This window comes from Bos javanicus, chromosome 25 (assembly GCF_032452875.1).
Source record: "Bos javanicus breed banteng chromosome 25, ARS-OSU_banteng_1.0, whole genome shotgun sequence".
Taxonomy (NCBI): Eukaryota; Metazoa; Chordata; class Mammalia; order Artiodactyla; family Bovidae; genus Bos; species Bos javanicus.
Window position 1 is genome coordinate 19,601,544 of NC_083892.1, and position 12,849 is coordinate 19,614,392.

General features: G+C 40.4%; 1 protein-coding gene across 1 annotated transcript in view; it reads left to right on the forward strand.

Moving 5' to 3' along the window:
- LOC133238361 (phospholipid-transporting ATPase ABCA3-like) overlaps nt 1–2,084 on the forward strand; it is a 219,104-nt gene extending 217,020 nt beyond the window's left edge. Inside the window, exons 30-31 of the mRNA XM_061401372.1 lie at nt 1,495–1,568; nt 1,948–2,084. Of these exons, the coding sequence (XP_061257356.1) occupies nt 1,495–1,568; nt 1,948–2,067 (194 nt within the window). The 3' untranslated portion in view covers nt 2,068–2,084. The remainder of the gene's footprint in view (nt 1–1,494; nt 1,569–1,947) is intronic.
- Nucleotides 2,085–12,849: the final 10,765 nt, after the last annotated feature.

Here is a 12,849-nt window from a genome sequence, read left to right on the forward strand (position 1 = left end):
TACTTGAAAAACTTTGTCAATGTCCACTAATGTTAATGATACTCAAACCTCTGTCCCTCAGGAAAATGATTTCATATAAGTACCAGGGGACAGGTAGAGAATGTTCAAAATAAAGTTGAATGTAATAGCCCCAAAGCAGAAGCTGTGTTAGTTACCTCTCAACTTAGCGACTAAACAGCAATAGCAGCAGCTGCAAATTACCAAAACTTAACTTAGTGATCTAAGATTTTAGTGACCTAAAACAACAATAAACACTTATCACATTTATATGGGTTAGAAATTGAGAAGAGGCTTAGGTGGGTTATTCTGGCTTCAATATTTTGGCCTCCTGCTGTGAAGAGCTGACTCATTAGAGAAGCCCCTGATGCTGGGAAAGATTGAAGGCAGGAGGAAAAGTGGACAACAGAGGATGAGATGTTTGGGTGGCATCACTGACTCAATGGACATGAGTTTGAGCAAGCTCCAGGAAATGGTGAAGGACAGGGAAGTCTGGCATGCTGCAGTCCATGGGGTCACAGAGAGTGACTGAACAACAACAAAGTCGCTCAGTTGTGTCCGACTCTTTGCGACCCCGTGGACTGTGGCCCGCCAGTCTCCTCTGCCCATGGGATTCTCCAGGCAAGAACACTGGAGTGGGTTGCCATTTCCTTCTCCATGGACATGTTTGTTAACTTTATTATAATTCACTAAACTGTACATTTATTTCCATATACTTTTATATGCTTGGTATAGTTTACAGTTTTTAAAGTTTAAAAAATTTTTCCTTATTCATGGAGGTTATGCAGAGATTTATTAAAAAAGAAAATCCCTTATTATAATTGACATAGAGATTATTTATTTAAAATATCTTAATCCCAACTTATTCCATTTGCAGTAGTCTTCAACTGTGTAACAATAAATACAAATACATCCTATTTTAGGAGTAGCTATAGTATTACTACCTCAATTTCATTTCTGCAGTGAATGCCTTCACATTTGTTTTATATAGACATGAATTTCCTCTTTCCTTTAGGATGAAGATTGCCTACTCATAAGAGTACTATACAGATCCTACACTACACACACACACACACACACACCACACACAAATACCACACATACACACAGATACACACAACAGGAAAAAGAAACCATACCCAATTTTTATGAACATAGTTTCAGGACAACGTTTAGAAACTGAGTCCTACAGAACATTAGAGTTCATGTAATTCTGCTTTGGCAAAGAGCATGTGAGTTATTTTTTCCATGTCTAAAAGTGATTATCCTACTCTCTGCAATTTTTACAAACTGTGAGCAATAAGACCATATTTCATATGGAAGTAAATCTATTGAAATACTTAACAGTCATATGTAGTAAAAATGGAATTATGTCATCTTTGTTTTAACTGCATATATTATTTCTCTATTGGTGGGATAACTGGAAAGGGAATTATTGGGGAATTTTGTAAACAGTGTCCTCTCTATTACTCACCTGTCAAATCTTTCCTTTCTTAGGTAACATCATAAATCAGGATCATCACGGAATTATTGGCTACTACATTCCCAGCAAGGGAATTTGTTGGGGAAAGGTGATTGTTGAAATCATACATTTCTAACATTATGTGTTAATGGAGACTAATGGGAAGCACAGAGATTCAAGCATGTGGAATGGGAACAGAATATTTGCAGAGGAGAACTTTTAAGTTACTTTCCACAGGCCCCTGTAGTTTGATTGATACTTCTGACCCTACCTCTAATATTCCATACCTATTAAGAGAATAGAAATAAAGAACTGTCTCCTCGTCTCTATTTTTCATGTTTTCCTTCTTCTAACTTCCCCCTTCCGTATCTTTTTGTTCCTAGGCATAAACCTGGCAGGAATTGGGAAGTGATTGGGTGGGGAAAAGGTTTGTCTGAGGATACAGCAATGGTAACACCATGATTTTCTTTTTTTTTTTTCTGTTAAAGGTGTTTCATATTATGGAGGAAGCTAAAACACTATTCAATCTAGTAGACTACTTCATCAGCCAGATAACACTGGAACAAATCTTTCTGACTTTTGCTAATATTGATAAGGCCAAGAAATAAAGCTGCTATGAGATTCATTTCTGATGTCGAAAGCTCAGCTTCTCTGTACACCAGTGCCAAACTGAATCTTGGAGACAGACTTTTGGGTGAAGTAGAAAAGGATAGTTTCATTGCCTTGCCAGGTAAAGGGGGCCACAGCAAGCTAATGCCCTCAAATGTCCCAACTTGAAGAAGATAATAAGTTTTATAGTAATCGATCCGTACATGGACAGTCTTCTGTGGATTAGTGGTAAGGTAAGTAGGAGTCAGCATCATCAACCTTCAGTTCCAACTGGTCTAAGGTTCTACATGCTTGTGAGCAGCATACTGTCATTAACTGTTAACTTTTCCCACCTGGAGGAGGCAAAGATATCGTTGTGTATATCCACTTATGGGGAAACAGGACCCTGCCCCAAGGCTACCCTTGACTGTTTCTCCCTGGTCTCACAAGCCCCCTCCCTTCCCCAATTAACAACTGCTTGAATCTGCCCACTGGAACTCAGGGAAGGTCACGGAGGCTGAATGAAGGCTGTTTCCTGTCAAAGAAATGGGGGACACACAAAATCTTTGTTCTCAGGAGACCCACAGGGCCTTGCTCAGCATCATTCCCAACCAGTGACTACTATGCCTTTCTGGCTGCTGCCTACAACTAGATACAGAGAAGTATCTCTCTCCCTCTCTCTGTCTTTCTCAACCTCACTCTCCCTCCCCTCCCCTCTCTCCTCTCCTCTTTTCTTTCCTTCTCCCCTCTCCTTCTCCTCCTTCTCTCTCTTCTCCTTCTCAGTCCCCTCTTCTTCTCTCTCCCTCTGTGTCTCTGTCTGTCTCTGTGTGTGTGTGTCTATCACTCTGTGTGTGTGTGTACACAAACTGAAACCCCAAAGAAGAAAGACTGCAACTTTTGATGATTAGAGTAAGTGACCTGTTGTCAAGAACTGAACTACGAAGGGTCTGAGATTTTACCCTACCTGTAAATTGTCAAGTTAGCTTACCACAGTTCCATGAATACTGGCAGAAGACACTGGAATCCTAGGTCAAGAACATAAGACTTGAGACTTCCCTGGTGGTACAGTGGATAAGAATATATCTGCCAATGCAGGAGACACAGGTTCGATCCCTGGTCCGGGAAGATTCCACATGCCGCAGAGCAACTAAGCCTGTGGACCACAACGATTGATCCTGCACTCTAGAGTCTGCAAACCACTACTACTGAGCCTACATCTGCAATGACTGAAGCCTGTGTGCCTAGAGCCTCTACTCCACAACAAGAGAAGTCCCCACAATGAGAAGCCCTCACACTGCAACCAGGAGCAATCCCCACTCACAGCTAGAGAAAGCCCACACATAGCAACAAAGACCCTATGCAGTCAAAAAAAAAAAAAAAGACACTAGATTTTGTTATTCACAGCAGTAACAGTAGGCAGAGATCATAATTTGTGTCAGTTCCCCAATCCTACCTGTTTATTCAGAGGGTTGTGTTACAGAAGAGGAACCCTGAGCTTCTGGAACTCAAATCTTCATAATAGGCAGTCAGTAAACCCGCCAACATGTGCTCTGGAAGTAAACATTTTATTACACTGAACATTAAGTAAACCTTTCCACTGGTCCAGAGGGAGATGTTGTCTCTTGTCAAAAGCCACCTGCTCTATAATCATCCTTGCAAAATCCTTGCATAACCAAAAGGCAGTTAATATATTTTCTTGAAAATCATACGCAGAAGACCCATGAAAAATTGTCTCCCAATAATATCTCCCATCTTGACTTCTAGCATATTTCCCCTTGAGTATACTACCTCATCAGCTTCTCTGGTTAATCTTAGATTTGAACCAAATTTATTTGGTTCAAATTTATTTAATTTGCCTCATACAATTATTAAGACTACTATCAGTAGAACTTTAAGCAACATGATGAGGCTAACCTACAGTATTTTACCTTAACCATGTCTCCCAGGTCTCAGACCCAACTAGCTAAACAAATCCTATAAACCAATTTAGTTAACCTTAGAAAATCAAGTGGCTTTCTCACATTTCTGTATTCACCATTTCACTTGTACTGAGGCACTGATTCATGAATAGCACAATGTAATAGTAATTACATTGACTCCATGCTGGCCTGCAAAAAGAAAATCTAGGGAAGTTCTACCACTCTAAACCACCTTGGTCGTGAGATTCTGATTTAACTGCCTTCCTAAATGCCTGCTCTCTTATGACCATCTCAAAGGAGCAAGGCAATGTTTTTTGAAGGGAAACAAGTTGATAGCTCGATTCATACCCAATTATGTGGGTACAACTGGTACCCCTGGAAAGTTTTTCAATTGTTCATGCCTCTCAGTGGGACCCATCTCAGTCAGACATCACACAGGTTCACAGTGCCTCAAACATATCCTTCTGGCCAGTTTATAAACATTAAGATCCTCAGTTTGGTATAAATAATTGAATCTAGCCTTTGCCTTTTGAGAGACTATTTGAGGAATATGAATGCAACCCTTTCACTTGTCTGTACCAACAACAGAGGCATTTAGCTGCCCCCATTGAAAGACAGAACAATAGCTACAAAAGAAGGGATGAGTAAGACGTGGGTGTTGACAACTGTACTACATGGGAAGTGGAGCCATCCACTGGTATTTCCAGTATGCTTATCATTAATGTTAAAGAGTTACTGTTGTTCAGTTGTTCAGTCATGTCCAACTCTTTGCGACCCCATGGACTGCAGCATGCCTGGCTTCCCTGTCCTTCACTATCTCCTAGAGTTTGCTCAAACTCATGTCCATTGAGTAAATGATGCCACCAAACCATCTCATCCTCTGTTATCTTCTTCTCATGCCATCAATCTTTCCCAGCATCAAGGTCTTTTCCAATGAGTTATTTGTATCAGGTGGCCAAAGAATTGGAACTTCACCTTCAGCATCAGCCCTTCCAATGAATATTCAGGGTTGATTACCTGAATATTGACTGCTTTAATCTCCTTGCTGCCCTAGGGACTCTCAAGAGTCTTCTCTAGCACCACAATTCAAAAGCATCAGTTCTTCAGTGCTCTAGCCTTCTTCATGGTCCAGCTCTCACATCCATGCTGCTGCTGCTGCTAACTCGCTTCAGTCGTGTCCAACTCTGTGCAACCCCATAGACGGCAGTCCACAAGGCTCCCCCATCCCTGGGATTCTCCAGGCAAGAACACTGGAGTGGGTTGCCATTTCCTTCTCCAATACATGAAAGTGAAAAGTGAAAGTGAAGTCGCTGAGTCTTGTCCGACTCTTAATGACCCCATGGACTGCGGCCCACCAGGCTCCTCCATCCATGAGGTTTTCCAGGCAAGAGTGCTGGAGTGGGGATGACTACCAAAAAAGCCATAACTTTAACTATATGGACCTTTGTTGGCAAAGTGATGTCTCTGCTTTTTACTATTCTGTCCAAGTTTGTCATAGCTTTCTTCCAAGGAGCAAGCCTCTTTTAATCTCATAGTTGCAGTCACCATCTGCAGTCATTCTGGAGCCCAAGAAAATAAAGTATGTCACTGTTTCCATTGTTTCCCCATCTATTTGCCATGAAGTGATGGGACTGGATGCCATGATCTTGGTTTTTTGAATGCTGAGTTTTAAGCCAGCTTTTCACTCTCCTCTTTCACCCTCATCAAGAGGCTCTTTAGTTCCTCTTTACTTTGTGCCATAAGGGTGATGTTAGCTACATATCTAAGGTTATTGATATTTCTCCCTGCAATCTTGATTCCAGCTTGTGCTTCCTGGAAAAAAATCCACCTGGCATTTCATATGATGTACTCTGCATATAAGTTAAATAGGCAGGGTGACAATATACAGCCTTCACATACTCCTTTCCCAATTTGGAACCAGTCTGTTGTTCCATGTCTGGTTCTAACTGTTGCTTCTTGACCTGCATACAGGTTTTGCAGGAGGCAGGTAAGGTGGTTTGATAGTCCCATCTCTTTAAGAATTTTCCACAGTTTATTGTGATCCAAACACTCAAAGGCTTTAGTGTAGTCAGTGAAGCAGATGTTTTTTCTGGAATTCTCTTGCTTTCTCTATGATCCAACAACTGTTGGCAATTTCATCTCTGGTTCCTCTGCCTTTTCTAAATCCAGCTTATACATCTGGAAGTTCTGAGTTCACAGACTGCTGAAGCCTAGCTTGAAGGATTTTGAGAATTACTTTGCTAGCATGTGAAATGAGCACATTTGTGCAGTAGTTTGAACTTTCCTTGGCATTGCCCTTCTTTAGGATTTGAATGAAAACTTATCTTGTCCAGTCCTGTAGTCACTGCTGAGTTTTCCAAATTTGCTAGCATATTGAGTGCAGCACTTTAATAGCATCATTGTTTAGGGCTCAAAATAACTCAGCTGGAGTTCCATCACCTCCACTAGTTTTGTTCATGGTAGTACTTACTAAGGCCCACCTGACTTCACACTCCAGGATGTCTGGCTCTTGGTTAGTGACACCATCATGGTTATCTGGGTCATTAAGACTTCTTTGTACAGTTCTTCTGTGTATTCCTATGGTTTTTCCAGTAGTCATGTATGGATGAAAGAGTTTGACTGTAAAGAAAGCTGAGAGCCGAAGAATTGATGCTTCTGAACTGTGGTGTTGGAGAAGACTTTTGAGAGTCCCTTGGACTGCAAGGAGATCAAACTAGTCCATCCTAAAGGAACTCAGTCCTGAATATTCATTGGAAGGACTGATGCTGAAACTGAAGCTTCAATACTTTGGCCACCTGATGAGAAGAACTGACTCATTGGAAAAGACTCTGATGCTTGGAAAAATTGAAGGCAGGAGGAAAAGGGGATGACAGAGGATGTGATGGTTGGATGGCATCATCAACTCAATGGACGTGAGTCTGAGCAAGCTCCAGGAGTTGGTAATAGATAGGGAAGCCTGGCATGCTGCAATCCACGGGGTCGCAAAGAGTCAGACACGACTGAACTGAACTCTGTATTCCTACCACTACTCTTGCCTTGTTAAGAATGGTGATTAAATTGTGATCAGAACCATCTGATAAAAGACATAAGACTTTTAAAAGATGATAGTCAAGTTTAGTATGCACGGAACAGTTTGGGAGAATTACATCATAGCATTTTCCTTCACAAGGCATACTCCACCAGTGGTTCTGAATGCCAAAGATCATTAATGTCCTCCTTTCCCTCAGTCTCTTCAGGGTCTAAGATGTTCCTTTCCCAAGGTTCCTGGCTGTTGGTCTCCCTCCACTACCACAAAGTTGGTGTGTGTCATTCAGGTAACTATAACTTCACCTTCATTTCATTCATCTCCTATTCACAGTCAGACTTCTCATGTGGAAGGGACAGGTACAAGAAGGACAAGTTTTTAAATAAGACTTAAAAGAGAAGCCTAAAGAGACTTGAAGATTAAATGTAATATGCTATTCTGGTTGGGATCCTGGAACAGAAAAACATTAGGTGAACACTTAGGAAATCTGAACAAAATATGAACTTTAGCTAATGCAATAACATTGCATTCACTAATTGTGAAAAAGGTACCACACTACTATGACGTGTTAATGATAGAGGAAATTGGATATGAAGTATATGAGGACTCTTTTTACTATTTTTCTTATTTTTCTATGAAACTTTAACTATTCTTTAAAAAAGGTTTTTATTTGATAGATCATAGACCGAAGTATAAAACCCAAAACTGTAAGACTGTAGAGAAAACGGGAAAATTTTTATGGCCTTGTCTTAGTCAAAGATTTCTTGGCTATGACAAAAACCATAACCCATGAAAGAAAAAAAAACTGATAAATTGGACTTTAACAAAATTAAATTTTATGCTGTTAATAAACATTGTTAAGGAAATGAAAATACAAGCCACTGACTGGGAGAAAATATTTGCACTGGGTGAAAATATATCCAACAAGGTATTTGTATCTAGTATGCTATGGTCTGAATGTGTTCACCCAAAATTTGTTTGCTGAAGCCTAACAAAGGTGAGATGATAGGAGGATAGGCATTTGGGAAGTGATTAGATCATGAGGGTGAGGACTTCATGAATGGGATAAGTGTTCTTACAAAAGAGACTCCAGATTTCCCTGGTGATAAATGTATAAGTACTATGGATAAGTGGTAAGTGGATCAGTTCAGTTCAGTTCAGTCGCTCAGTCGTGTCCAACTCTTTGCGACCCCATGAATCACAGCACGCCAGGCCTCCCTGTCCATCACCAACTCCCGGAATTCACTCAAACTCATGTTCCTTCAAGTCAGCGATGCCATCCAACCATCTCATCCTCTGTCATCCCCTTCTCCTCCTGCCCCCAATCCCTCCCAGCATCAGGGTCTTTTCCAATAAGTCAACTATTCGCATGAGGTGGCCAAAGTATTGGAGTTTCAGCTTCAGCATCAGTCCTTCCAATGAACATCCAGGACTGAACTCCTTTAGGATGGACTGGCTGGATCTTCTTGCAGTCCAAGGGACTCTCAAGAGTCTTCTCCAATACCACAGTTCAAAAGCATCAATTCTTTGGCACTCAGCTTTCTTCCCAGTCCAACTCTTACATCCATACATGACCACTGGAAAAACCATAGCCTTGACTAGACGGACCTTTGTTGCCAAAGTAATATCTCTGCTTTTCAATATTCTATCTAAGGTTGGTCATAACTTTCCTTCCAAGGAGTAATGGTCTTTTAATTTCATGGCTGCAATCACCATCTGCAGTGATTTTGGAGCCCAAAAAAATAAAGTCTGACACTGTTTCCACCATTTCCCCATCTGTTTGCCATGAAGTGATGGGACCGGATGCCATGATCTTAGTTTCCTGAATGTTGAGCTTTAAGCCAACTTTTCACTCTCCTCTTTCACTTTCATTAACAGGCTTTTGAGTTCCTCTTCACTTTCTGCCATAAGGGTGGTGTCATCTGCATATCTGAGGTTATTGATATTTCTCCCAGCAATCTTGATTCCAGCTTGTGCTTGATCCCACCTTGTGCTTCTTCCAGCCCAGTGTTTCTCATGATGTACTCTGCATATAAGTTAAATAAGCAGGGTGACAATACACAGCCTTGACGTACTCCTTTTCCTATTTGGAACCAGTCTGTTGTTCCATGTCCAGTTCTAACTGTTGCTTCCTCACCTGCATATAGGTTTCTCAAGAGGCAGGTCAGGTGGTCCGGTATTCCCATCTCTTTCAGAATTTACCACAGTTGACTGTGATCCACACAGTCAAAGGCTTTGGCATAGTCAATAAAGCAGAAATAGATGTTTTTCTGGAACTCTCTTGGTTGACTCTTAAATGCTTCTTAAAGACTCTTAAAGGCTTAGAAGTTTCACTCTTCTACTGAGTGAAATAAGCCAGACTCCAAAGGCAACTAATTATGTTTGCATGACATTCTAGAAGAAGCAAAACTTAAGAGACAGAAAACAGATCAATGGTTGCTAGAATCTAGAAATAGGGGAATGGGTTGACTGCAATGTACCAGCATGTAAGGATTTGGGGGGTAATACAATTGTTCTATATATTGATTGCATACACTTCTCAAAACTTGACAGTGTGTAAGTTATACATCAGTTTTCTCAAATCCTAAAAATAAGAGACTACCTCTGAAAACTGTAAGTAAGTAAATATGTCCAAGAAAAAAACTAGAAAACTTGAACTGATGCATAACTACCTACTTTTACAAAATGGAAATGTTAATCAAAAGTCATCCACTCCATTCCCCCCAAAAAGTACCGAGGTGAGTTTTAACTATTTGCAAAGAATCTCTATTTATTACAAAGTTTTCCAGAAAATATAAAAACTGCAAAATTTGTCAAAATCATTTTATTAAAGCAAATAACTTTGATACCAAAACTAGATAAGAATAATCTATCTAATTCATGAGCAGAGATTTGGACAGATGGTTTTCTAAGCCTTCTATGCAACTATATTGTGGCTTTTCACTATCGCACTTTTGGGTTAGTTCCACTTTTTCTGGTATACTGAATCTTCCAATTGAAAACCCATTTCTTGGTTTTTATCCTCACTTTGCTGGAGTAAAACCACAAGTAACTTTCTGAGAGGAGAAAGTAAAGTTTCTGAGTAATTGCCTGGCTGAAAATGTTTCTTTTTTATTCACACTGTAGATAGAAAATCTCCTTTAAATAGCGTATTTCCTCAGAACATTGAAGATATTGTTCCACTGTTTCCTAGCATCCAGGGTTGCTGATCAGCATTATTTTGTAGGTAAATGGTTTCCACTTGAAATATGAACAAACCCACCTCTCCCCTCCTCACAAGATCTTTTTCTGTTTATCATTGGGGTTCATACATTTTACAAAGAGGAGTCTTGAAAAGACTCACACACTCAAGTGTTCATATCAGCCTTATTTACAACATCCAAGATAAGGAAGAAAGCTAAGTGTCCCCCTGCTGGAAAAACGGTAAAGAAGATGTGTATATACATACGTGTGTATATACACAATGGAATACTACTCATTAAAAAAAGAATGAAATTTTGCCATTTGCAGCAATACGGATGGACACGGTGGGTATCACACTTAGTGAAACAAGTCAGACAGACAACAGAAATACTTTACATGTGGAATCTAAAAAATGAATGAGTGAATATAACAAAACAGAAATAGACTTACAAATATAGAGACCAAACCAGTCCTTGCCACTGGGAGAGGGAAGGAGGAAGAGAAAGATAGAGGACAGAGTTAAGAGGTACAAACTACTATGTATAAAATAAATAGCTACCAGGAACTGTTGTACTGCTCAGAGAACATAGCCATTATTTTATAATAATTTTAAATGGAGTACCACCTATAAAATTTTTGAATCACTATGTTGTACACTTCAAACAAACTAAAGTTGTAAATAAACTATACCTCAATAAAAATAAATTTTAACATCTCCAAATCTCACCCATCTCCAAACCCTCGCCTTCACCAAGATTCCACTGAGAAAACATGCCCAGATCTAGTGCATGCCCTGCTGCGTGCATGTTAGGCAGTTGGTACGTTTTCATTTGTCCAACATGTCCACCTGCTTTATGACTTCCAATCTTTAATAGCTCTTATCTATTAACGACCGCAGCCTTTTCTTCTCTTTTCAGTTCAGTTCAGTTCAGTTGCTCAGTCGTGTCCAGCTCTCTGTGACCCCATGAACTGCAGCATGCAGTTTGGCGGAGCCTGAGGGGATTGATGGAGTTCTTTGAGGGCTGACTGCGCCTGGGAGATTTGGGAGGCTGGGTTGGGGCATGGTGGGTCATGAATGTCGCCACTGTTCCAAAGTGGTGGTGGTCGAGATTGTGGGGTCGAGGGAGGAGCAAGCACCTCACCACATTCTCTGAACGAGGCGACCATGACAGTCGTAGCCACTTTCAGAAGTCGGCTGAATGTCCTGGGGTTCCTTTCTGCAGCTTCTTCTCATCCATCCATCCTGTCCTCCCCTACTCACTGCACACAGAGCCCTCAGCCCCACCTTACTAAAGTTTTCCCTGGCTTGGTAACAGTTCTGGAAATCTAGGTTGGTTTCTGAAATACTGGGGAAAATGTGAAATGACGTTTTCCCCTTTTATCCAGGACAAAAGTCACTTCGTATTGTATAACTTGATTTCTGCATGACATTATCCTGTGTGTCTACTGTTTTGGTTAATATACTTTGTGCATGCAGTAACTCCAAAGTAATTAATTATTTTAAATAGCATGTAATAATAATAATAAAGGGAGTTTTTTTAATGCTTTAAGGAAGGCTTGTCAGATTTTCTTCCCCCATGTTTTAGACACTTTTTGAAAACCGACATTTTTATTGAAGGACATACATTTTTAATAGTTTCTGAACCCATCATCTCCTTAAAGGTCACAAGGAGATTAAAACATCTGTTTGAGAGACCCTACTGTCTCCTTAGGACATAGCATTGTGCCTGGCACATTGTAGACATTTAACAAATGTTTTCAGAATGGGAGAATGCTGTTTTTAAATGGACAAGCCTGTAATGTAAATCCATCTAAACCCACTTTTTTAATATATAAATTTATTTAAATTGGAGGCTAATTACAATATTGTATTAACCCACTTTAAACTACGTTATCTTAACACATCTTTAGAACCTTTAGTACAATTATCTTTAAATACACGTTAGTCCCACCGGAAGAACTTCACTTTCATGAAACCTGCAGTGGGACCCCAGAATCTGTATTTAACCAGCCAGGTGATTCTCAGTTAGTTAGTTCAGTCACTAAGTCGTGTCCGACTCTTTGTGACCCCATGGACTGCAGCATGCCAGGCCTCCCTGTCCATCACCAACTCCCGGAGTTTACTCGAACTAATGTCCATTGAGTCAGTAATGCCATCCAACCATCTCATCCCCTTCTCCTCCTGTCTTCAATCTTTCCAAGCATCAATGTCTTTTCCAATGAGTCAGTTCTTCCCATCAGGTGGCCAAAGTATTGGAGTTTCAACGTCAGCATCAGTCCTTCCAGTGACTATTAAGGACTGATTTCCTTTAGGATGGACTGGTTGGATCTCCTTGCAGTCCAAGGGACTCTCAAGAGTCTTCTCCAACACCACAGTTCAGTAGCATCAATTCTTTGGTGCTCAGCTTTCTTTATAGTCCAACTCTCACATCCATACATGACTACTGGAAAAACCATAGCTTTGACTATTTGGATTCTTTGTCAGCAAAGTAATGTCTCTGCTTTTGAATATGCTGTCTAGGTTGGTCATAGCTTTTCTTCCAAGGAGCATGCGTCTTTTAATTTCATGGCTGCAGTCACCATCTGCAGTGATTTTGGAGCCCAAGAAAATAAATTCTGCCACTGTTTCCATTGTTTCCCCATCTCTTTGCCATGAAGGGATGGGATGGGATGCA